We start from the raw sequence: 25,236 nt of genomic DNA, 5'->3' as shown, positions 1-25,236 counted from the left end.
CAAACAAAAAAGTAATTGATTCAAGCTTCGTTAAAGTTTGTTCCTCTCAAAAATAATTTTTACACCTTAATTTATATATACTACAAGTGTAGTAAAAGGATAATAGGTCAATTAAGGCTCATCATATAAAAAAGAAAAAAAAAAAAGGCCAAATCAATCATATAGTTTCACTTATATTAACGTTCCTTCGTGTTTGAAGAATTTCTCTAACAAACAAACACTTTTAATGTTTCGAGTTTCAGAAATATAAAAAACCCGTAAAATATCATGTAAAGTTTTAAAGTTGAATTGCAGAGTTTGGCATCCAACACAGAGTAGTGAGAGAAATTGATAACCCTACTTCAAGTTTTTAGGAAACATATAACTATAATGGTACTAGCAAATTCAACTCTCAAACAAAGAAAATATATATGAAACATTTCAATGATTACCTCACTCACCTGGGTAGTGCCTTTGAAAGATCTTCCATTTTAAAGATTAAGCATGCTTATTCAACTAAATAACAAATACTATTTATACTTCTAGTAGAACAATATAGCTTACAACTTAAAGAAAAATAGAAGAAAAGCTAAGGGAATGAAACACACAAGAATTTCATTAAGCTTTGGCTTACCTTTTAAGCTATAGCTACTTCAATATCAATTTACATAAGTAACTATGTTATTTTTATATAAGCCATGGAGAATATCTACATTATTTATTATCATGGACTGCTTAGGGACTCATATGTCTTTCTTGATTTGGGCTAGCGAGGTTAATAGTAGGAACAATATCTTGAGGTGCTTGACCACTTGGATTATGATTTGGATCACCATACTCAGTTGAAGGTGTTCCTTGTTCTCCACAGAAGCATGTGTGTTGTGAATAGCTTGAGGGGCTTGCTGGGTAGTGATTGCGAGGAGAAGGTGTAGCTGCCCCCAAACTATGGACTTGGATGCCAATTTTTTCTTTGAAAGTATGGGCACTGAGGTCCTTGGAAACAAAGATTCTTAACAAAGTACGAATTCTTGACCATAACGATGATCTGGGATCCGATTTTTTCAAGACTTCTCTATGCTCATAAACAAAAATGGCCATGAAAATGATGAGAGCCAAGATTGAAGCGATGCCAGCAATGAGAAACAGCCCCCAAAAACTATTAAGGCCAAGGCTATGTGAAGAAACTAAGGTGCTTGGGTCAGGGCAACTGTTTTTCTTGAACCATGCATCTTCAATTTCGTTCATTTTTTGTCCCTCGGTCACATTTAAGATCGCCTTTGAAACATCAGGTACTAGAGGTGAACCAAGTGGGAAGGCCTGCAGCTCATCAAATGAACAAAAAGCTCCATTAGAAACAAAGCACAACAGAGAAGGTGAGAAATTCAATAAACTAAGAGAGTTTAGAGAACTTACAAAGCCAAAACCAGCTGTCTTAAATGTTGGTTCAACCATGGTATACTTGGAGCAATGTCTTCCCATAAACAGCTTAAGGTATGCGACCTCATCAAAAGCAGCTGCTATACCGCCATTTGTAGTTCCCTTTTGAAAAAGGGCGTCCCATTCTTCCACTGAATCATAAACCAATAGATTTTTTTCGTTAAAGCCTAAATCTTTCAAGATTCCTGCAACAAAAGAACCCTGCTGAAACCCAACATTTTCCCCTCTCTTTATCAATTCTGTTACATCACTAACAGTAGGCTGGAGCCTTTGGACTGTAAGGAGTGATGTCAGGCTAGCTGTGTAGCTTTGGGTGAGTATGAGGACTACAAAACACCATACAATTACCACAAACCGACCCAAATTGCTTATCACTCTCTCCCCTGCAAACACAATTCAAGATAATTAAAGAATAACATCAATTTAAAGCTTTGTATTGTTGCTAAAAAGGGATCACTTGAAGTATAAGTTATAAATAGTTAAAGAAATTACGGTGTGAAAAAACCATGGTCGAGAAGGAGAACCAGAAGCTTGTTCCAACTTGATGCTCAGGCGGACCGCGAAAATCTTCATTAATTCTGTGCTCAAGAACCCAGATGACAAGTCCAATGAAAAGGAAAAAACAAGCACTTGTCATCCAAAGGTCCCATGTCAAGGGCTTTAGGAACACCCATGTATTTTTCTTGTTGTTGTCTTTGATTGGCACGATCATTGATACTCCAGATTCAGTATATGGTAAGGTGAAGTCGACAAATTGTGATCTATTGGCCACAATTGTAGTATCTCCCACCACAGCATCAAAATTCTGTTCACAGTTACCGAAAAAAAAAAAGAGACCAAGTAAGACATCATATCAAGTCTATGCACTCCTAATGCTTGCAAAAATTCTGAGGACATAATTCTTTGTGTTATTATATAAACTCTACTACAAACAAAAACTTCAATACTAGGTAGGATAAGAACTTTTACCCCAAGCTTGACTTGATAGATCATATCGTTATATGAACCAGCGCTAGTGCCATCAGACAATGCAAAGGGAATGAACTGATAATTGATAGCATATGGCAATGCTTGCATTACAGCATTAAAGACATCAATGCAGTAACCAGTGGCTGTTGTTTTGTTAGTAGTAGGATCTGTTATGACTTTTACAAACTCACTAAAACCATTCTTCACTGGCACTCCTATGCGCAATATCTTCTCATTAGTTGGAATTTCCCAACCTTTTGGAACAGATGTGGAGTCCCCTGGCCATATAATAGGTCCAAGATGGGATTTTGAAGTAGAGTCTATACTTGTTAAATTCAATTTTTTCATTAGCCCTTTCTCTGGAGTCCAAAATCCAATCCCTCTTTCTCCATCACCATTGACATTGAGTATCTGAAAAGGTAACGACTGCAACTGCCCATCAACAAACGTGTAATCTCCAGTAAGGCCTCTGAATCTTGTTACTGATAATGATTCAAGAAGTTTAGGACCATTCCTGGAGACACCAAAAGCTTCAAGGTCTGTTGCATTGGTGGAAACATGAGTCATATCAAAGCCAAAGTTTGTAGTACCAGCGTTTTCAGCTGCCATGGCTAGTACCATTGTAGCATCATAAGCCAACAGTCCAAAAATGTTCAATTTAGCATCAACAAGGCTTGAATTTTCCTGTTGGAATTTTCTCTTCCATCGAAGTCGAAAACCTTCAAGTGCTTTCGTTTTCGGAACATAAGGCCTTACACCCAACACTCCTTGCATTGATTCAATCACCGAAGGCTCCAATGAAGTAAACAAATTAGTTAATCCATCAGTAATGATCCAAACGTACCCTTGATTCATCATTCCAACTTGTTTTGCTTTAGTAAAAAGCCTAGAGCCAAGAGAAGGCAACATGTGCACAATGAACACTCTAGTTTGCATAGTCATTAATTTGTAAAGCTCTTCAACAATTTGGTCATCAGAAGCGACAGGAGAAAGGACACTTTTGTAAGGGACACGTGTGTTAATAGCTTGCAATGCATCAGTTAAATAAGGTATAACGGCTTCACCAAACTCACTGTCCACGTAAATAGGCACAACTTCTCTCCAACCAAAGGCTTGAATAATTGAAGTTATGGCACCAACCTGAGAGGAGTCATTTTGCGTAGCTCGGAAGAAATATGGACTTCTAAGGGAAGTAAGAGAAGGGCTTGTTGCAGAAAATGAGAGAATGGGCACTTGAGATTTGTTTCCAAGATCAATAACAAAATTGGTTTGCATGGAATTCTCTGGTCCTATTATGGCTTGCACTTGCACATTCTTTATCAAGTCTAAAGCTGTAAAATAAGCAAAAAGAATCTCTCCTTCAATTAGATTTCTAAATTTAAAGTTTAACTTATCTTTACCCATAAACATTTTTTACACCTCATTTTATTAAAGATGAAATAGTTTTGAGAAACTAGAAGATAGTCTTGAATAATGGAGAAAATTTTCACTACAAAGTATCGAAGTTTAATCTTTGTTTCAAAGATCAAGCCCTAGTCAAAACATGTCATGCAGCAAATATAATATAATAAAATAAACAAATCAATAAATCTTTCATCTTCACTCTAGGCCGGAAGAATCTCATATTCTAGGTTTATATTTCCCCAAGACATTTCTCCACGACCTAAGAAAGTAAGAAACAATGCCAGTAATATTAAAAGAAATTGGATTTTATATTAAAACTAAATTAAGCTCATGTTGTAGAAATTTCTTTTGGTTTATAAGAATATACAGTATTACTCTTTTAAAATTTTTTTATGTTCTGTCTTAATAAAATAATAATAATAATAAAATTATATAGACTTAAGAATAATAATGATTCCTTGCAGCGTTAAAATTTATCAGATTTTTTTAATGTATTAAAATTAATGAAAAACTATTTTTGACAGAGAAGATTGGTGACAAATTTCAAATTTATTTATAGTTAATAAAATATCTTGCTGATGAGCTCTGCTTGTTTAATTTTTTAGATTAACATTCTACTCTGAATAACATTTTTGGAAAATATGATAGGATTTTGATAATGTTTTTGGTATATTTTTAGAAAATATTTAGATTATTTTAACCCCTTATGTTTGTTAATTTAACTAAAAACCCCCTATAATAAAAGTTTATAAATTGATAAAAACACCCCCATCTACTTTGGCAGCTGGCCATCACTGCAGGACGATGGCCAAAAGTTGCCCAGATGGTGCACGATAGGTCAGATCTGGTCGGTTGTGTGTTGATTTGACCTTTTTTGGTCAGATCTTTGGTTGTAGATCTGGCTGAAAATAGACAAATCGGTGCACGACCAGCCAGATTCAGTCGATTATGCGTCGTTACGGTGGTGGCGATGGCGATGGTGGCTATTGGTGGGTGATAGTGGGCTAGTACCTTGGGTGAGTAGGGGTGTTTTTGTTAATTTTAAAATTTTTATTGAAAAAAGTTAATTGTTAATGTTTTGAGTTGAATAGAATATAATTGAATTTTGAAAAATATTAAAATAAATGCATTTTTTGTTTCCAAGGATAGGATAGTGGAAAGGTAGCGCGCTAAACTCAGGGAAAGTAATATCATTTGCATCCAAAGTTCAGACTTTTATTGTGAAAACTGAGCTTAATTTCTTCCTCATCAAAGGCTAAACTCTTTAGAATTTTGAGGCGAAGTAATAAATTCAAACAAAGGCGAAGTAATAAATTCAAACAAAACAAATTCATTTAATGAGCTCAATTTAATCACTTCTACACTCAAGTATTCCTTCATTAGTCTGAAACTGAAGACATACAGTACAATTTAAGATTTTTTTGTCCCTGCCTATTATTTTCTCACATGCTAGCCCCGAGATTGGCGACCCTCGAGGAGCAGTATTTGATAATACATTGAAGACTTTTTGGCCGACTTTTATACTATTATTATTCTGTTATTTATTTTTGTTTAATCAGTAACATGTGGCCTTCAGTTTTTTTTTTTTTTTTTTTTTTAACAATCTAACCCTGAGTTTGGCTTGTGACGGCTGTCTAGAATCGACGAAACTCTGACATCAAATACCAAAACTAGCAAAAAGTTTAGATGACTATATATATAAATTTATATATTTTAATTTAATTGGTTATTTTTCTTTTCAATCCTCAAAATATACAATTATCAGGATCAGTAGCTTAGGCTTAAGCTATAACAAAAATGGCTAAAAAAACAACCAACGAAAGAAGAGAGGGAGGTGTAGTTTATGTACCAGCAGCAGCTGCACCAATAACATCGCTCTTGGAGTGTCTGGTGTTGAGAATCAGCCTGGTTTTGTAGTGAGAATTGGTTGCATAAAAGTCTGAAAGCGCCATGTTGATGCAGCTTAAACTCATCTCCCCAAATTCTCCATTTTCGTTAAGAATCACACCCACATTAACTGGGATTGTTGTGTTTTGTGACATGGCCGTGTGTGTGAAGAAGATGAAAGTAAATAATATAGAAAGGAAAAAAGAGAAAGAAACAAGATTGGTTGGTCTCTGTCTCATCTTTGAGGCTTTGATACTAAGAGTTTAGATTAGACAATTGATAGCTTAACTTGTTTGCATATATATAGTGAGAATTGAGATACTATTCAATTCGAGAAGTACGAATATTTATGAAGCCCAGAAGAAGGAAGAGTACTACATGGGAAGGACTGAGAGTTTTCTAATTTGAATTGCCAAAGAAAATTTCTTGCTGACTTTGATTGCAAGAAAATTTCCTGCTCCTATTGTCAAACTATAGGAAATTTGTAGCTAAGAAGCAACCACAGAGTTTAAAGATTTTATAATTTTTTATATATAGGTGATCGTATCAGTTGCAGGTGTGTAATTTCAATGAATAATGCAGGTGTGTAATGTAAAGGTTGCATGAGATGATAAAGAATCTGACTGTGTTTATAGCAGAATTCTTTAAAAATTGTCTGAAACTAAAAGCTATGATTTGTCATCAACTCCTTATTCATAGGAGTAGGAGTGGGACATGTCTGAGTTTAACAACTCAGAGATATTATTTTGTCTCTAATCGTTTACCTTGACCAAATCAAACTATCTATGGAAGGATATCCTGATTACGTAACTTACACTACAATTAAAAGAGTAATTCCTCTCCCCCAGTTCAAAATTTTACTTTTCGTCATCTAATTTAATTTCAACTTCTTTTAAAAATAGTTTTTCAAAGTCAGAATTAATGAATCACGTAATTGAAAAGCAAGAATCTAAATCTCGGCTGTGCAGTGAGACCCTATAAGTAGTGGAGGAATATTTAACCCTTTGAATGAATATTTAACCACAATGCTTAATCATCGATCAAACCCAAGCTTCCCTTCCAAGAACCATCCTTTGTTATATCAAACATTGTTTTCAAGTTACCTACTTCTAAAATCCCCGTCATCATATTCTATAATCAACCACCAAGACATATAATTATACGGATTAATGAAGTTTTGCCACACTTCATTTGGGTAGCCGTTGACTTCTACTTCTTGTTTTTTTTTTTTGAACGGGTTTTTCCCTTTTTTTTCTATTTTTATAAATAGTTAATTTTAATTGTGAGTATCTTGAAATTCTTAACATATGGTCTTATAAAGTTATTGATAATTTTAAGCTAATGAAAATTCCAATTATTATTATTATTATTATTATTTTGTGCGTGTGAAATTATCGACAGTTTAAGAGGTGTTTACGATAAAATTTTAAAATGTTTGTACATGAAAAGTTTCTTATATATATTAATTAGATCAGGACCGGTTAATCACCACTAGATTCATCATTATTAGACTGAAAATTTTCATCTATATATATATATATATAAACATATTGTTTTTCTGAATTTTATATATGTGTTTTCGCTAACAAGGAAAGTTGAGTGAAAGGGATGATTGAAAATAACAAGTTGACTATAAATTTTGAGATTTTAAGTAGTACGCAACCGGACTTGTAATCTAACATTATAAGTCAAATTAATTAACTAAAAATGTGGAGCTAAGGATTGGGAATTCAAAGTCTCAAGACATGTATATAATTTAAATTCAACAGTTTAGACGAGAAGGCGAAATTTGAATTAGAATTCTGTAAGCAAGGCCTCAATCACAACCACAGTGTATCTGTTAATTGTCGGAATTATTATTGGAAGGTTAGAATGAATTTAATTTTTTTGTGTTATTGTGATACTTCCAGGTAATGATACTGAAAAGTGAAAAGTACCTCAATCATAACAAAATTATCAAAACTGTTAAATATGGAAGCCTGAAACAGCGTCGTTTAAGTAACAATAATACGACGTCGTTTTAGGCATATTAACTTGGATGAATTCAGACCACAGGATGCACTCCAGATCTAACGGCCAGGATCAACCACGAAGTCAAACCATATATAAGCGCACGTTCATTCAGATTTGGTGAGAGAGAGACAGACGTTAGGGTTCTCTGGGTTTGCACTTCTCTGTGTTAGGGTTGAGATTATTTCTTCCAGATTGTGAGTTAAATCAGTCGAGTGATTAAGGGGTTTAAATCATTCAGGTGAGAGTGTTGTTCTCTCGGGTTAGGGATATTCAGAGAGTATCTTGTAAGGCTGGTTGCTGTTGTAATCGGGTAGATCTGGGGAGTGTTGAATCTGTGTAATCTTGACTGTTTCTGATAATCGAAGTGTGGCGAGCTCATACTGTTCTTGAGCTCAACGTGGATGTAGCTTATCCATAAAAGGATAAGTGAACCACGGTAAATCGTGGCTTGTCTGTGTGTTTGATTTTGTGGTGTGTTCTTGTTTCTTGGTGTGATTGTTTTGTGTTGGTGTATAGATCAGTATTAAGTTTTTGGTTATAACAGTGGTATCAGAGCCATTTCTTGAAAGTGAAGTTCGTGTTTTATAAAATTAGGGTTTCGTAAAAATTAGGGTTCTTCTAAGAAATTGGGGGTTTTTCAAATCAATTCCTGTGAGTCTCCAAATTAAGTTCTAGAGAGTCAAGTCTTGATCGAGTGTAAGGGTATATTGGCTGGAAGAACAGTGACCGCCTTGAAAACTGCATAGCAGTAATTGGCAACTTCTGGTGTAACAACGCCTCGTACGCCTTAGACTCACCTTCTCTGTCATTGTTCCGGTATAAGAAGTTCTTTTACGAAATTAGGGTTTTGTGAATTTGGGAATTTTTTTTGTTAAAGAAACAGAAATTAAGGTTTCACAAAATTAGGGTTTCGGGAATTGGGGTTTTTTGAATTGATTATTTCTTTGAGTCTAGAATTGGTTCTAGAGAGTCAAATCTTGATAAAGTGTAAGGGTATATCTGTTGGAAAACTAGTGACCGCCTTAAAAACTGCCTAGCAGTAATTGGCAACTTCTGGTGTAACAACGCCAAGTACGTCTTAGACTTTTCTTTCCCTGCCATTACAAGAAAAATGAGCACCACTCGAATGGAGATCTCCCAATACGGTGGGAAGATCGACTTCGGGAGTTGGAAAAAGAAGATGAAGGCTCTTCTCTCACATAACAAGGTTACAATTGCACTGGAAAAGGATCCCAAGAAATGGTCAGAGGAGAAACTGGAGAAGAAGGAAGAGATTGACGAAGAAGCTTATAACCTAATCGTGATGAATCTTTCAGACAGTGTCCTTCAGAAGGTAGATGGATTCGAAACTCCTCTTGGTTTATGGGGTAAATTAGAATCTCTATATGCCTTACAGTCTGCACCGAATTTGGCTTTCTTAAAGGGAGCCTTATTCTCTTATAAGATGGATAATTCGAAGTCCATAGAGGAAAACTTAGATGAATTCCTTAAAATGAATCTAGTCTTAAAGGGCACAGACCAAGAACTAGGACAGACTAGTCTTGCCATGATATTATTAAATTCCCTAACTGAAGACTACCAAGTAGTCAAGAATGCCCTTCAGTACTCCGGTACTGTACCCAGTGTTGATTTGATAGTTGCGGGTCTTAAGGCTAGAGAATTAGAGCTTAAAACTCTTAAGAGGAACAATAGCACTCTGTTTGTGAAGGGTAGAATAGAATCTGCTCAGTCTAGTAAAGGATTTCAGTCAAATCAGGGGGGTAAGAACAAGAAGAAATGGAAGGGGAACAACAAAGCCAAAACAAAAACCAGAAAATGTTACTACTATAATAAGATAGGCCACCTAAAGAAAAACTGTTTTGATTGGAAGAAAAAACAGAAACTAGGTAACACAGAGAGCAACCTAGCCACCACTAGTAACCAAATGGATGAACTAGAAGTCCTAACAGTGTCAATATCTGACACTAAAAAAGAATGGGTGTTAGATTCAGGTTGTACTTTCCATATGAGCCCTAATAGGAGTTGGTTCTAAGACTTTGAGGAGTCTGATCATGAGACTGTGTACATGGGGAACAACCAAGCATGTAGGGTTAAGGGGATTGGCTGCATTACCCTTAGGTTAAGTGGGGGAAAACTAATAAGGTTGACCAAAGTCAGATATATACTTGACTTAAAGAGAAACCTCATATCATTAGGCACCCTAAATGAAGCAGGCTACTGCTATAAGGCTAACAGTGGGTGGTTGAATGTCTATAAAAATGAGAATCTTGTGTTGACAGGAGAAAAGAAAAATGGTCTATATGTACTTTGTGGTAGTTTTTATTCTAACTGCAACATCACAACGCTTGGGTCTCCAAATTTATCAGTAACAAAAAGGTGACACTTAAGATTAGGACATATGAGTCAGAAGGGAATGGATGTACTGAACAGGCTAGGACAATTTGGGAAAGATACTGTTACAAGTCTAGAATTCTATGAAAATTGTGTACTTGGTAAACAGCACATATATAGTTTTCCTAAGGGAGTTCACCTAGCAAACAATTGTTTGGATTACCTACATTCTGATTTATGGGGGCTAGAAAAGGTTAAATCTCATGGTGGAAACAGTTATTTCCTCTCAATAGTAGATGACTACAGCAGGAAGGTTTGGGTATTCTTACTTAGGTCAAAAGATCAAGCCCTAGCAAAGTTTAAAAATTGGAAAACCCTTGTTGAAAACCAGTCTGGCAGAAAGGTGAAAGCCCTTAGGACTGACAATGGGCTTGAGTTCTGTAATCTGGAGTTTGATAAGTTTTGCAGTGAACAGGGGATCCTGAGGCATAGGACAGTGAGAAATACCCCTTAGCAAAATGGGGTGGCTGAGAGGATGAACAAAACACTGCTAGACAAAGTAAGATGCCTCTTGATCACTTCAAATCTACCAAAAACTTTCTGGGGAGAAGCACTCTCCACAGCTACCTATTTAGTGAATAAGAGTCCTTCCACAGCACTAAGTCTTATCAGTCCAGAAGAAAGATTGTCTGGGAGAAGACCAGAACTAGGGCACCTAAGAGTGTTTGGCTGTGCTGCATATGCTCACACAGTGGGGGGAAAACTAGAGCCAAGATCAACCAGGTGTGTGTTCCTTAGATATCCCGAGGGCACAAAGGGATACAGGCTGTGGGACAGAGAGTCACCAGGGGTTAGGATCTTAGTGAGCAGGGATGTTGTGTTTAATGAGGGAGTATTCCCATGCAAAGGCACTAACCCTGATGAAGGAACAACCAAAAGCACAGAAGAAGCTACTAGACAGACCAATACCACTCAAATTGAGGTGGAGCACACAACCCATCAATTAAACCCACCTCAAGCACAAGCTCAAACTACCCAGCAGCCTGAAACTGAAATTGCACCTGAGGAACCTGACCAAGTTAAAGATGAGGAAGCAGAAGAGTTCCTAGAACCACAGCAAAATGAACTGACAAACTACCAACTGGCTAGAGACAGAACCAGAAGAGAGGTAAAACCACCCTCAAGGTACTCATATGCAGAACTGATTTACACTGCTCTACTTGCAGGGACTGAAGTGCTTAGGTCTGAACCTAATACATATCAAGAGGCCATGGAATCCAAGGATAGGGACAAATGGAAAACAGCTATGGAGGAGGAAATGCAATCTTTAAAGGTAAATGAAACCTGGACACTGGTTCCAAAACCAAGTAATCAGAAGCTGACCAAATGTAAGTGGTTATTTAAACTTAAAGAGGGCATTTCCATAGCTGACCCACCTAGGTACAAAGAAAGACTTGTGGCTAAGGGGTTTACCCAAAGGGAGGGGATAGACTTTAATGAAGTCTTCTCCCCTGTGGTAAAATACAAAACAATTAGGTTAATGCTGTCTGTAGTTGCTTATCAAGACTTAGAACTAGAGCAGTTGGATGTCACCACTGCATTTCTTCATGGAACACTAGAAGAAAAAATCTATATGAGTCAACCTATGGGGTTTACTGACCCTAAATTCCCTGAATATGCTTGCCTTCTAAAAAGATCCCTATATGGGTTAAAACTGTCCCCTAGGCAATGGTACAAAAGGTTTGACACCTTTATAATAGGTATAGGATTCACTAGAAGCCAATATGACAGTTGTTTCTATTTTAAAATGGATAATAATCTGCCTATTTACTTGCTTAACATTGAATTCAGCATGAAAAACCTAGGGAATGCTAAGAAAATTTTAGGCATGGAAATAAACAGAGATAGAAAAAGGTGTGAACTCAGACTGCAGCAACAATCTTACTTACTTAAACTAGTCACAAAGTTTGGCATGGCTGGTGCCAAACTGGTCTCAATGCCCCTTACCAATCAGTTTATTCTTAGTAAGTCTCAATGCCCCAAAACTGAGACAGAGCTGTTGACAATGGAGTCTGTCCCTTATGCAAATGTTGTGGGGTCACTGATGTATGCCATGATTAGTACTAGGCCAGACCTAGCCTTTGCCATTTCCATGTTAAGCAGGTATATGTCCAATCCTGGTATGGAACATTGGACTGCTCTAAAATGGATGGTAAAATATATAAATAGTACTGTTTGTGTTGGGCTTGAATACTGTAAAAGAAATACTGCAATTGATCTAGTTGGTTTTGTAGATGCTGATTTTGCAGGTGATAAGGATTCTAGAAGATCAACAACTGCATATTACTTCACACTAGGTGGAAATTGTATAAGCTAGAAATCATAGTTGCAGCCTATTATAGCACTGTCTTCAACAGAATCAGAGTACATTACAGTAACTGATGCAGTTAAAGAAGCCTTATGGCTGAAAGGAATTCTGACAGAAGTAAAACTAATTGGTGGAAAGGTGATAGTGTATTCAGACAGTCAGAGTGCGATCCACCTAAGCAAAAATCCAGTATATCACGAAAGAACTAAACACGTGGATGTTCGTTATCACTTCGTGAGGGACCAAGTTGCAAATGGAATCATTGAACTTAAGAAGGTACCCACAGAAGAGAATCTAGCAGATATGGGCACCAAAATTATCACTCCAGCTAAGTTCAAGCACTGCTTGAACTTGCTGTATATCAAGTAATCTTGAGTGATAAAGAGTTATGACAGAATAGGACAGGGCAAGCTGCACAAAGAGTCTGTTTCCAGTGCTTCCAAGGTGGAGATTGTTAAATATCGAAGCTTGAAACAGCGTCGTTTAAGTAACAATAATACGGCGTCATTTTAGTCATATTAACTTGGACGAATTCAAACCACAGGATGCACTCCAGATCTAACGGCCAGGATCAACCACGAAGTCAAACCATATATAAGCGCACGTTCGTTCAGATTTGGTGAGAAAGAGACAGATGTTAAGGTTCTCTGGGTTTGCACTTCTCTGTGTTAGGGTTGAGATTATTTCTTCCAGATTGTGAGTTAAATCAGTCGAGTGATTAGGGGGTTTAAATCATTCAGGTTAGAGTGTTGTTCTCTCGGGTTAGGGATATTCAGAGAGTATCTTGTAAGACTGGTTGCTGTTGTAATAGGGTAGATCTGGGGAGTGTTGAATCTGTGTAATCTTGACTGTTTCTGATAATCAAAGTGCAGCGAGCTCATACCGTTCTTGAGCTCAACGTGGATGTAGCTTATCCATAAAAGGATAAGTGAACCACAGTAAATCGTGGCTTTTCTGTGTGTTTGATTTTGTGGTGCGTTCTTGTTTCTTGGTGTGATTGTTTTGTGTTGGTGTATAGATTAGTATTAAGTTTTCGGTTATAACAAAAAAAAAAACAAAAAAGAAGAAGAAGAGAAGAAAATAATTAAGCCCTTAAACTAGAAGACTTTTAATCGGATAGCTAGTTGTTATAATTATTAAGGAAGAAAAGATATCTTCAAAGACTTGAAAAATTGTGTGCTAAAAGAATGTTCAATGGAAAATCTCAAAGAAACCTCACTATATGATGACTTCTTTTGATCCATAACCATTTACAATATGCCCCAAATTTGCCGATTAATTAGTTTATCGTGTCCCTCACTTTAGGGTAAATTTGATGCTTCACATTGTACAATACAGTTAATGATGTTGATCCTCTTAAGTATGATATAATAACAAAAATCTTTATAAGGATTTCGAAATAACCATTATTTCTCTATTGTTAATGAATTGTTACTAAACTGTTATAATTTATATTATTATAAAATGGTAAATATTATCAAATTGTCTTCCTATTCTTTATTTTATCACCCAAAACTTCACGACAAAAAGATTTATATTATTTCAAAAATCTCAAAAAGATTTTTGTTAATATATTATACGTCGAGGGACTAATGTCATTAACTATCGTATAATAATATAAGACAAACTTTTTCTACATGCCACCGAACAAAAGAAAGAGAGGTGAAACCCTCATTTTTTTAACATATTGACTTATAATTATTTGTCTTTAACTCCATATTCGTTGGAGTCGGACATGTTTGAGTCAGACAAGTAACATTAAATATGAATTTGTCTCTAATTCGTAAATCATAATCGTTTTCCTTGACCAAATCAAACTATCTAATCAAAAGAGTATCTGCTCCTCTCCCACAGTTAGTCAAAAAAATTATTTTTCACTGTTCTAATTTCATTTCAACTTCTTCAATCCTTAATTAATTTTTGAAAGTCAAAAAATTGAAAAGCAAGAATCTAAAGCTGGTTGTGTAGCAGTGAAACTTAGAAGTCGAGGAGAGGATATTTAAAACTTTAATGAGTCTTTAACGACAATGCTTAATCATCAAACCCTAGCTTCCCTTCCAGGATCCACCCTTTGTTATTGTCAAATATTGTTTACTCAAATTATTAACTTCTTAATTAAATCCCCATCATCATCATCATCATCATCATCATCAGATTCTATAATCAACCACCATTAACTAAATTAATGAATTCATGCCGCATCATATGGGTAGCCATTGACTTCTTTTCGTGGTAAACAGGTTTTTTCTTATTATATATAAAATTAATTTTAGAATATTTTAAAATTTTTGATACGTGAACCTGTAAAACTACTGTTAAAAGACAAAAACTATCGACAAAATTAGAAGTTTACTTGTTAAAAACTTTTATGTCCATACATGTGAAGTGAATAAGTGTGTATTATTTTCTGAATTTTGTAGATATTTTCGCTGTCAAGGAAAGTTGAGTGAATTATGGGATGATTGAAAATATCAAGTTGGATTATTAATTTTGTGTTAATCACTTTACCTACTCTACAGTCTTCAGCAAGCGGACTTCTACTGTAACCATAAGCGTCACATTAATTAACTAATATTATGGAACTATGGATTTGGAATTCAAAGTCTATAGACATCAATTTAAATTCAATAGTTTGGAGGAGAAAGTGGAATTTTAATTAAAATTCTGTAACTAAGCAAGGTGTCAATCACAGTCTACGTATTACTGTCGGAAATTTTATTGGATGTCGAAATCAATTTAATTTTTAGTTATTACGATGCTTCCAGGTAATGATACTGAAAATTAAACACCATCTATTAATTTTGTAACTTATAACAAAATTATCAAAAGATGTATGTGCTCAAAGAATCTAAGATACCTCCCTAGATGATGATTTCATTTTATTTGTAATCTTTTGTAATTTTTCCTAATTTTTTTTATTAATATATATATGTTTATTGAGTACTTCACTTTAAACGTGTTTGATACATCATATCTTTTTGTTTAATACTAGAAAAACCCAATCAACAAGGTTTTATGAATAAATGAAATTTACTTTATTTAACAGATCAATACCTCTGACCGTAAGTCCATAAGATTTACTGTAACTTAAGGTTATAAATGGTTTTCATCTCACATTTCAATCCCAGAAATTAATACAATGCTTTCTTCCACCTTTGACTTAAAACGTCATCATGTAGTTCTAACAGTAGCTTCTTCGTTTCGACGGAAATTATTACACTATCAGATGAATTGATACAGTGTTTTCTTCCACTTAAACCATCAGCAATCCAAAAAGGAAGTATCTATATATGCCCATAAATTTAATCAAATTAACCCATATTTTATATATCATGCATGAACATGATTTTTTATAGATTAGTTATGTCTTCTTTTTCTTAAAAATTTATTACACATAAAATATAATTAGTAGATTTAACCCTCTCCCAAGAATTAGTTGTACATGAATCAGGCCCTAGTGAACAATCTTGGCATTACCAACTAAATCCTGTTACTATCTGAGGTTCCGGTTCAAAGAAATTAAAAATGTCCAAAACCATTTGATGGCACATATTACATGCTAGTAAACATTCAAATTTCGTTTCTTTCAGACCCTTAATCTGTCCAACATATATATCACAGTCAAAAGATAAAGACAATATCAAACAACAAAGTAATTGGTTCAAGCTTCGTTAAAGTTTGTTCAACTCAAAAATCATTTTTGGACCTTGGATTATATATACCACATCCACAAGTATGGTACAAGCGTAATAGTAACAGGTAAATTAATGTTCATCATATAAAAAAGAAAAAATTCCAAATCAATAGTATAGTTTGACTAACCACTTGACTTGTGGCCGAATGGTATCACTTTAGCTATCTGAGTAAGTTACCCAGAGTCTCGTGTCTGAGTCCAATAAAGTGGTCATCTATCACCTTTGTGATTTACCTGACCCATTGGCCTTATAGGTATTTAATAGACCCTAACAATTAGTTGAGGTGTGTACAAACTGACTCAAACACTACGGTTACCAAAAAAAAAAAATTATATAATTCGACTTATAGTAACGTTCCCTCATGTTTGAAGAATTTCTCAAACAAAACTAACACTTTTAATGTATCAAGTTTCATAAATATAAAAAAACCCATAAAATATCATGTAAAGTTTTAAAGTTGAATTGCAGAGTTTGGCATCCAACATAAATTGCAATGAGAGAAATTGAAAGATTTGTAAGAAATCAAGAAACTAAGAAACTAAAAAAGTGCAGAAGAAAAAGTGCAGAGGAAGCTACTGGAGAACGAAGAAAGACTGAATCTGAATTTTTTATTAACTAATTTCTGTTACAGTACATTAGCACTCATATAGCCAACATTTGTTTATTGAAACGGCAGTGCTTTTAGATTCTGAAATTACACTTGAGCCATGCAGCTTATAAAATCATTACAAACAAGACCCCAGCTTCTTTAAACTCCTCTGTTTTCACTAATTTCTCATAGCACCTCTGCTTAATATTTCCCCTTAAACTAAACATCCAGTTTCTTCTAAAAGCTGCTCTAGTTTCCACTAATTCCTCTCAGCACCTTTGCTTAATATTTCCCCTTAAACTAAACATCCATTATATTCTTAGTGCTTTGGCCGAACATTTCCCCTTAAACCAAAACATTTTCCTATCAAACCATATCATAACACCAGTCTAGGTAGACCACTTCTTATACCACTGCTGCTTCAAACCATCACCAGTAACTAAAAAAACTCAACCATATCATAACACCATATCAAACCAAAAACATTTTTCTATCAAACTATACCATAACACTAGTCTAGGCAGACCACTTCTTATATCATCAAAGCAAGAAATCTTCAAACTGAATTATCAGTCAGTTTAGCAGACAAAAGAAGAACAAAAGATCTATATTAAGAAAAAAATGAAAATGAGGTAGATCACCAATCATACAGTTAAACAGACCAATGATTATCCAATTGGTGTATATTGATGTTACAGATTTGGTAGTAAAGCAACAACATTTAGTTTATCTTTTAGCATTGAGAATCTTTGTGCAGGGAGAGCTTTAGTAAGAATATCAGCAAGTTGATATTCTGATGCGACTTATTGCATAGCTAGCTTCTTATCCATGGCCAACTCTCTTACATAATGAACATCGATCTCGATGGGTTTTAGTCCTGGCGTGGAAAACTGGATTTGATGACAGTGCACCCGCACTCATATTATCACACCACAGTAGAGGGACATCATTTATCTGGATTCCATGCTCTTGAAACAGATGTTGAATCCAGACTAATTCTGTGGAAGCTTGACTCAGGGCCCTATATTCAGCCTCTGTTGAAGAAAGAAAAACCACTTTTTGCTTCTTAGAACCCCATTGAACTGGATTCCCTCCAAGAAAAATACTGTAGCTAAAGGTGGATCTTCTATCACTTACATCGCTGGCCAATCTGCATCAGCATACCCTTCTAGCAGAATTTTTCATTTTTTTGGAAAAATAGTCCATGCTGAATAGTCCCTTTAATATACAGGAGCACTCTCTTGCATGTAGTCCATTGATTGATCATGGGGTACTAAAGAAACTGACTTAACCTGTTGACTGCAAAAGCCAAGTCAGGTCGTAAGAGTGTTAAGTACTAAAGGCCCCCCACTAAACTTCTATACAACGTAGATTGATCAAAGAGAGGATTGTCCTCTTTTCCCAATTTCGTACCTGTAGCCATTGGGGTATTACATGGCTTACACTCAGCTAAACCAACTTTGCTCAGTAATTCTTGAGCATATTTGGTTTGGGTAAGGAGTAAACCTGCCTCATTTCTACACACTTCAAACCCAAGAAAATAGCTTATCTCTCTTAAAGTTTTGAGTGCAAAACAACCATTCAAATCAGTAACAATCTGATCAATCAACTCTAAATCATTTCCAGTAATTAAATATCGTCAACATACACAAGTAAGTATATTACCTGAGTATCTTTCCTGAAAAAGAATAGACTTGTATCTGAAGTGGAACACTGAAAACCCCAAGTTAAAAGGGCGGATTTCAACTTATCAAACCAGGCCTGAGGTGCCTGTTTTAATCCATACAGGGCTTTGTTGAGTTTGCACACATGCTTGGGATGAGTCTTATCACCAAATCCCTCAGGTTGCATCATGAAAATAGTCTCCGTGAGGTCTCCATTCAAGAACGCATTATTAATGTCGATTTGTTGTATCTGCCAACTGTTGTGGACTGCCAAGTAGAACATAATCCTGATGGTAGCTGGTTTGATCACAGGAGAAAATGTGTCAAAGTAATCAACTCCTGGTGTTTGTTGAAATCCTTTCGCCACCAACCGAGCTTTGTATTTCTGAAGTGTGCCATCTGATTTTAATTTGGCCTTGAAAACCCACTTGCAACCTACTATACTCATATCGGAAGTGGGAGGAACTAACTCCCATGTGTTATTCCTTTTTAATGTTTCAAATTCTTCATTCATAGCTTGTTTCCATTCTGAAATGCTTAAGGCTTCAAACACACTTTTGGGTTCAGATAGGATGGAGGTTGTGGCCAGAAAAGCTTGACTTATAATATGATTATTCCTGGTTTTTGATCCGGTGAGCATTGGATGACATTTTGTAGTGGCATAGGTGTGTGCTGTAGGTACTGACATTGTTGCATTGTTCTAAGAGATGGGTAAGACAACCTCCAGGTGTCTTTCGGGAGCTGAAGGTTGATTAGAAGCAGTGTAAGTACCTACTGTATTTAAGATAGAGTCACCAAAAAAATTAGACACATCAGATTCTAAAATTGAGATAGTATCAGTAACAGGTCTCACTGAACCCCTTGATGCTGTTGTAGCAGGTAAGTTTATAACTTCTGTTAAGTCTTGTGTCGAGAGACCTTTTCCACATAATGAATCTCCACTTGGTTTTCCAATAGGTAATTGTGAATTAGTAGCATCAGCAGCAAGTGAAGTTGTATTTACTTATGCAGTAGAAGACACATTGTTATTAGTGACAAAAACATAATTTGAATCTAAACAATGAGCAAGGTTCCAGGATGAACAAAACCCTTCAGAACTGGTGTTTGTAGATACTCCTGTAAGATCCAGATTTTTCAGTTGCACACACTTGAAATCATGTTTAAAAGGAAATATTGTCTCATTGAACTTGGCTTGCTTAACAATATATATCTTTCCTATGGAAGACAAGCATTTAAAACCCTTATGAGCTGGACTATACCTAATAAACACACATTGCTCAGTGTGATAAGAAAACTTATGCTTTTGATAAGGTCGTATGTATGGGTAGCAACAACAGCCGAAGACCCTAAGATCAGTATATGTGGGTTCTTTAATAAACAATTTCTGATATGGTGAGACATCTTCAAGAGCAACAGAGGGCAGTTTGTTAATAATGAACACTGCTATGCTAAAGGATTGCCACCAAAAACATAAAGGCATTCTTGCATGTGCTAACAGAGTTAAACCAAACTCTGTAATTGTTCTATGTCTTCTTTCCACCTTCCCATTCTGCTGATGTAAATAGGGGCAAGGGTGTCTAAAACCTATGCCATGAGTTTCCAGATAAGAAGTAAAAGACCTGAACTCCCCTCCCTAATCAGTTTGAAGATTTCTTCAGTGTAGCATCTAATTATTTTTCAGCAAACACATGAAAACTAGTAAACACCTTAAAGGCTTCAGACTTGAGTTTCAAAGGGTATATCCACATGTATCTACTGTAATCATCTACAAACAACATATAATATTTGAAACCTTCTGTAGAGCATACTGGTGTAGGGCCCCATAAATCTGAATAAACCAGTTCAAGTGGCCTAGAAGTCTTAGAATTTGACAAAGGAAAAGAAATCTGAGCCAATTTGCCAAATTGGCAGGCTTCACAAAAACTGTTATTATAGGTAGACATTCCAGGTACATGCAATTTATTTAATACATGCTTAAGAGTTCTTTCTTGGGGATGTCCCAATCTAGCATGCCACACCATTATTGACTTATCAGCTACATCAAAATTATCAATTACATTAGATTGCACCCTATGTAATACATCAGTGGTTCTATTATTATGACTACACCTATTATTGAGAGTAGTAGAGGTAGCCATATTACAGGAAGCAGCTGGAGCAAATACACCAGACGACGAAAACACAGTAGGAAGTGAGGCTTCCAGTTGATATAAGCCATCCTTTAGGACACCTTGAAGGAGTACATCTCTGGTGTTCTTATCCTTAATAAGACAACGATCAACATGAAATTCAACTATTACACTATTATCCTTTGTAATATGTGAAATACTTAATAAATTCTTTGCTATATGAGGTACACACAACATATATCTAAGATGCAACAGCCTAGAAGCAGAGCCAGAAGTTAGAAAAGACTCACCTGTGTGTGAAACAGGTACTGTTTGGCCATTCCCAACCTGCACATTTGAGCCACCTTGATAGTTGTCTTTAATGAACAGATTGTTGACATCAACTGTCATGCGGTTTGTGGCACTAGAGTCCACATACCACGTTTGGTCTTGCACAGTGTGAGGAGAAGTAACTGGTATATGCTGAGTAGCTGCTGATGAAACAAAATTTTGAGATAGCTGAGGAACATAATGTTGTACAGGATAACCAAGGTAGTTTTGTGGTGTATTAGTCTGTGAAGTAGGAGCATTAGTTATTGATGAAATAAAATTTCTAAGATTAGGATTTCCAGCAGCAGTCCTGGGAATGAATTGTCCTGGCATGACTGTAGTAAGAAGAGCTTGTGCTGACTCAGTAGAGTGAACTAGAGTAAAACTTTGTGGACCATTAAAACCAGTAGATCCAGGGACTGAGAAACCATTAAAACTAGTAGATCCAGATACTGATCCAGGGACTGAGAAACCTAGATATTCATGATCAAATCTATGATAGCACTGCAGTGCTGTGTGTCCTCCCTTACCACAAACTTGACAGATTAGTTTAGGCCTAAAATATCCTCTTCCTCGGCCTCTATTTCTCATCATTCCAGGATGAAACATGTGAGACTGGTTTCCAGGTTTAAAACCATATCCAATTTGTGAGTACTAGGAGGAATGTGAGGGATTAAAATGTGAGTGAACTGCACTGTTTAAACTGTTTCCTCCAGAATGGTTGTTACTAGGCATCTGTTTGTGAAGGAAATTCTGATCTGAAGGTTGAAAATTGGGCATTGATTGAAACTGAGGAGTAGCTAAATTATGAGCACGAAAATTCCCATTACTAGCACCAGAAACATTCTGAGAACCTGAAGAAGACTCTATCTGAGACTGTTTGGAAGCCAAAAGAGCTGAAGCCATGTGTTCATGAAAATTTGACAAAGAACTTTGCTGTCACTCCAACCTAATCTCATGTTTGTGAAGTAAGAATTGGGCTTCTTGTAGTGTCGTTTGACTACTACAAGCTGTCAAATTTGCCACAATTGCATCATACTCTGGCCCTAAGCCATCTAATATGTATAGCAAAAGTTCTTCATTTGTGATATTCACTCCACTTGCTATCAATTCATCTCCTAATTCTTTCATTTTCAATACATATTCACTCACATTACAACCTTCTTTCTTAGTAGTCTGTAATAGGTTTCTCAGATGTAAGGTCCTAGCTTTGGATGCTGACTGGAAATGAAGCTCTAAAACATTCCATATTTCATATGAAGTAGTGCATTTTGCTACATGCCTAAACATTGATTCAGAGATTGAGGAGTAAAGCCAGCTTACCAAGAATTGGTCAATCTTTTTCCAAGTGAGGTAGCTAGGGTTTTGTTTCTTCTCTGTCTGTCCTGAGTTAGTCAATTTCTCTAACAAGATCATCAATTGACACTCTTTTTCACCAGTAACAAAGCCTTCGAGACCATGAGATGTCAGGGCTGGCAAAATAGAATTTGTGATCTCCAGAATGAATAGTTCTTCTCTAGCAGTTTTACAGAGACGACGGGTAAGGTGGGTGGAACTCCTGAAGGAGTGAAATTTGAACTGGAGCTATGAGCCTCCATGTTTAAGTTGTCAAGATTATTCAAGATCGAAGATGAATTTTTCCCTTGGACGTAGGTCTAGGGCTCTGATACCATGAAAGATTTGTAAGAAATCAAGAAACTAAGAAGCTAAAAAAGTGCAGAAGAAAAAGTGCAGAGGAATCTACTGGAGAACGAAGAAAGACTGAATCTGAATTTTTTATTAACTGATTTCTGTTACAGTACATTAGCACTTATATAGCCAACATTTGTTTATTGAAACGACAGTGCTTTTAGATTCTGAAATTACACTTGAGCCATACAGCTTATACAATCATTACAAACAAGACCCCAGCTTCTTTAAACTCCTCTGTTTTCACTAATTTCTCACAGCACCTCTGCTTAATATTTCCCCTTAAACTAAACATCCAGTTTCTTCTAAAAGCTGCTCTAGTTTCCACTAATTCCTCTCAGCACCTCTGCTTAATAGAAATTGATAACCGCACTTCAAGTTCTTAGGAAACACATAACTGTAATGGTACTAGCAAAGAAATTTGACTCTCAAACAAATAACATATATATGAAAAATTTCAGTGATTACCTCACTTACTCGGACAATGCCTTTGAAAGATCTTCCATTGTAAAATTAAGCACACTTATTCAACTAAATAACTAACACTAGTTATAGAACAATATAGCTTACAACTTAAAGAAAAATAGGAGAAAAACTTGACATATGTTTTAAGCTATAGGCTTATAGCTACTTCAATATCAATTTACCCATGTAACTATATTATTTTCATATGAGCCATGGAGAATATCAACATTATTTATTATCATGAACTGCTTAGGGACTTATAGGTCTTTCCTGATTTGGGTTAGTGAGCTCAACAGCAGGAACAATATCTTGAGGCGCTTGACCACTTGGTTTAGGATTTGGACCACCAAACTCAGGTGAAGGCATTCCTTGTTCTCCACAGAAACATGGGTGTTGTGAATAGCTTGAAGGGCTTGCTGGGTAGTGATTGTGAGGAGAAGGTGTATCTGCAGCCAAATTATGGACTTGGATGCTAGCTTTTTCTTTGAAAGTATGGGCACTGAGGTCCCTGGAAGCAAAGATTCCTAACAAAGTACGAATTTTTGATCATAACGATGATCTGGGATCCGATTCTTTCAAGATTTCCCTATGCTTATAAACAAAAATGGCCATGAAAATGATGAGAGCCAAGATTGAAGCAATGGCAGCAATGAGAAACAGCCTATAGAAACTATTAAGGCCAAGACTGTGTGAAGAAACTAAGGTGCTCAAGTCAGGGCAATTGTTTTTCTTGAACCATGCATTTTCATTTTCGTTCATTTTTTGTCCCTCGTTCACATTTAAGATCGCCCTTGAAACATCAAGTACTAGAGGTGAACCAAGTGGGAAGGCCTGCAGCTCATCAAATGAACAGAAAGCTCCATTAGAAACTAAGCACAACATAGGAGGTGAGAAATTCAAGAAACAAAGAGAGTTTAGAGAACTTACAAAGCCAAAACCAGCTGTCTTAAATTTTGGTTCAACGATAGTATATTTGGAGCAATGTTTTCCCATCAAGAGCTTAAGGTATGCGATTTCATCAAAAGCAGCTGCTATACCGCCACTTGCAGTTCCGTTTTGAAAAAGGGCATCCCATTCTTCCACCGAATCATAAACCAATAGATTTTTTTTTTTCTTTAAAGCCTAATTCTTTCAAGATTCCCACAATAAAAGAACCTTGCTGGAACCCAATACTTTCCCCTCTTTTTATCAACTCTGTCACATCATTAATAGTTGGAGTCATGGACTTTTTTTTTTTTTTTTCGCTACCTTAAAAAATAAAAAAAGACGTAAAGAACCCCTATACTTATCAAATGATGATCAGGATCATTAAATCAGTCTGCAGCTATAACAAAAATGGCTAAAAAACAACCACCGAAAGAATAGAAAGGGAGGTGTAGTTTATGTACCAGCAGCAGCTGCACCTATAGCATCGCTCTTGGAGTGTCTGGTGTTGAGAATTAGCCTGGTTTTGTAGTGAGAATTGGTGGCATAAAAGTCTGAAAGCGCCATGTTGATGCAACTCAAACTCATCTTCTCAAATTCTCCATTTTCGTTAAGAATCACACCCACATTAACTGGGATTGTTGTGTTTTGTGATATGGCCGTGTGTGTGAAGAGGATGAAAGTAAATAATAGAGAAAGAAACAAGATTGGTTGGTCTCTGTCTCATCTTTGAGGCTCTGATACTAAGAGTATAGATTAGACAATTGATAGCTTAACCTGTTAGTATATATATAGTGAGGATTGAGAATTTGAAAAGTAGGAATATTTATGAAGCCTAGAATTGGAATGACTAAATATAGCAAGAATTTTCTAATTTGAATTGCCAATTCCTTGCTGACTAAACTTTGATTGCAGGAAAATTTCATGCTCCTATTGTCAAACTATAGGAAATTTCCAGCGAAGAAACAAGCACAAAGTTCAAAGATTTTATAATTTTTTCATATAAATATGTGAATTAAGTGAGTTAATTAATGTTACAGTAATACCATTTATGCATACAAAATTGAATCTCAAATTTAGATCTAAATAATATGTAATTATTATACTTGGCAAAACAGGTACCATACTTGCAAGTCAACCCTTACCCATGTATTTTAAGCGGGTACAGACTAATATATATAGGACCCATGGGAATAGTACCCGTATCACCTCCACCCTTTTTTTTTTGGGTGGACTGGGTATACCTCCAAAAAAAATTAAAAAATAAGGAATTAGGGTTTCTAATTGATTAATTTTACTAAAAATAATGCACAATCTTTGACATGGTCTTAAACTTGGCAGCATGGATATGAAATTAAAGGTAACATGTTAACAAAATATTTTA

At 35.8% G+C, this 25,236-nt stretch overlaps 1 protein-coding gene across 1 annotated transcript; it reads right to left on the bottom strand.

Moving 5' to 3' along the window:
- Positions 1–714: 714 nt before the first annotated feature.
- On the bottom strand, positions 715–24,544 carry LOC116139285 (glutamate receptor 2.7-like). The gene is made up of 7 exons (XM_031424963.1): positions 24,317–24,544; positions 7,287–7,306; positions 5,639–5,837; positions 2,386–3,716; positions 1,909–2,221; positions 1,393–1,799; positions 715–1,296 (listed from the first exon to the last, which is right to left on the bottom strand). Exons 1-7 carry the CDS (start codon positions 24,438–24,440, stop codon positions 715–717), a joined length of 2,976 nt encoding a protein of 991 aa, XP_031280823.1. The 5' UTR covers positions 24,441–24,544.
- Between the last annotated feature and the right edge of the window lie 692 nt (positions 24,545–25,236).

This window comes from Pistacia vera, unplaced genomic scaffold, assembly GCF_008641045.1.
Source record: "Pistacia vera cultivar Batoury unplaced genomic scaffold, PisVer_v2 Contig35, whole genome shotgun sequence".
Classification (NCBI taxonomy): Eukaryota; Viridiplantae; Streptophyta; class Magnoliopsida; order Sapindales; family Anacardiaceae; genus Pistacia; species Pistacia vera.
This window is presented reverse-complemented; position numbering and strand designations above follow the sequence as displayed.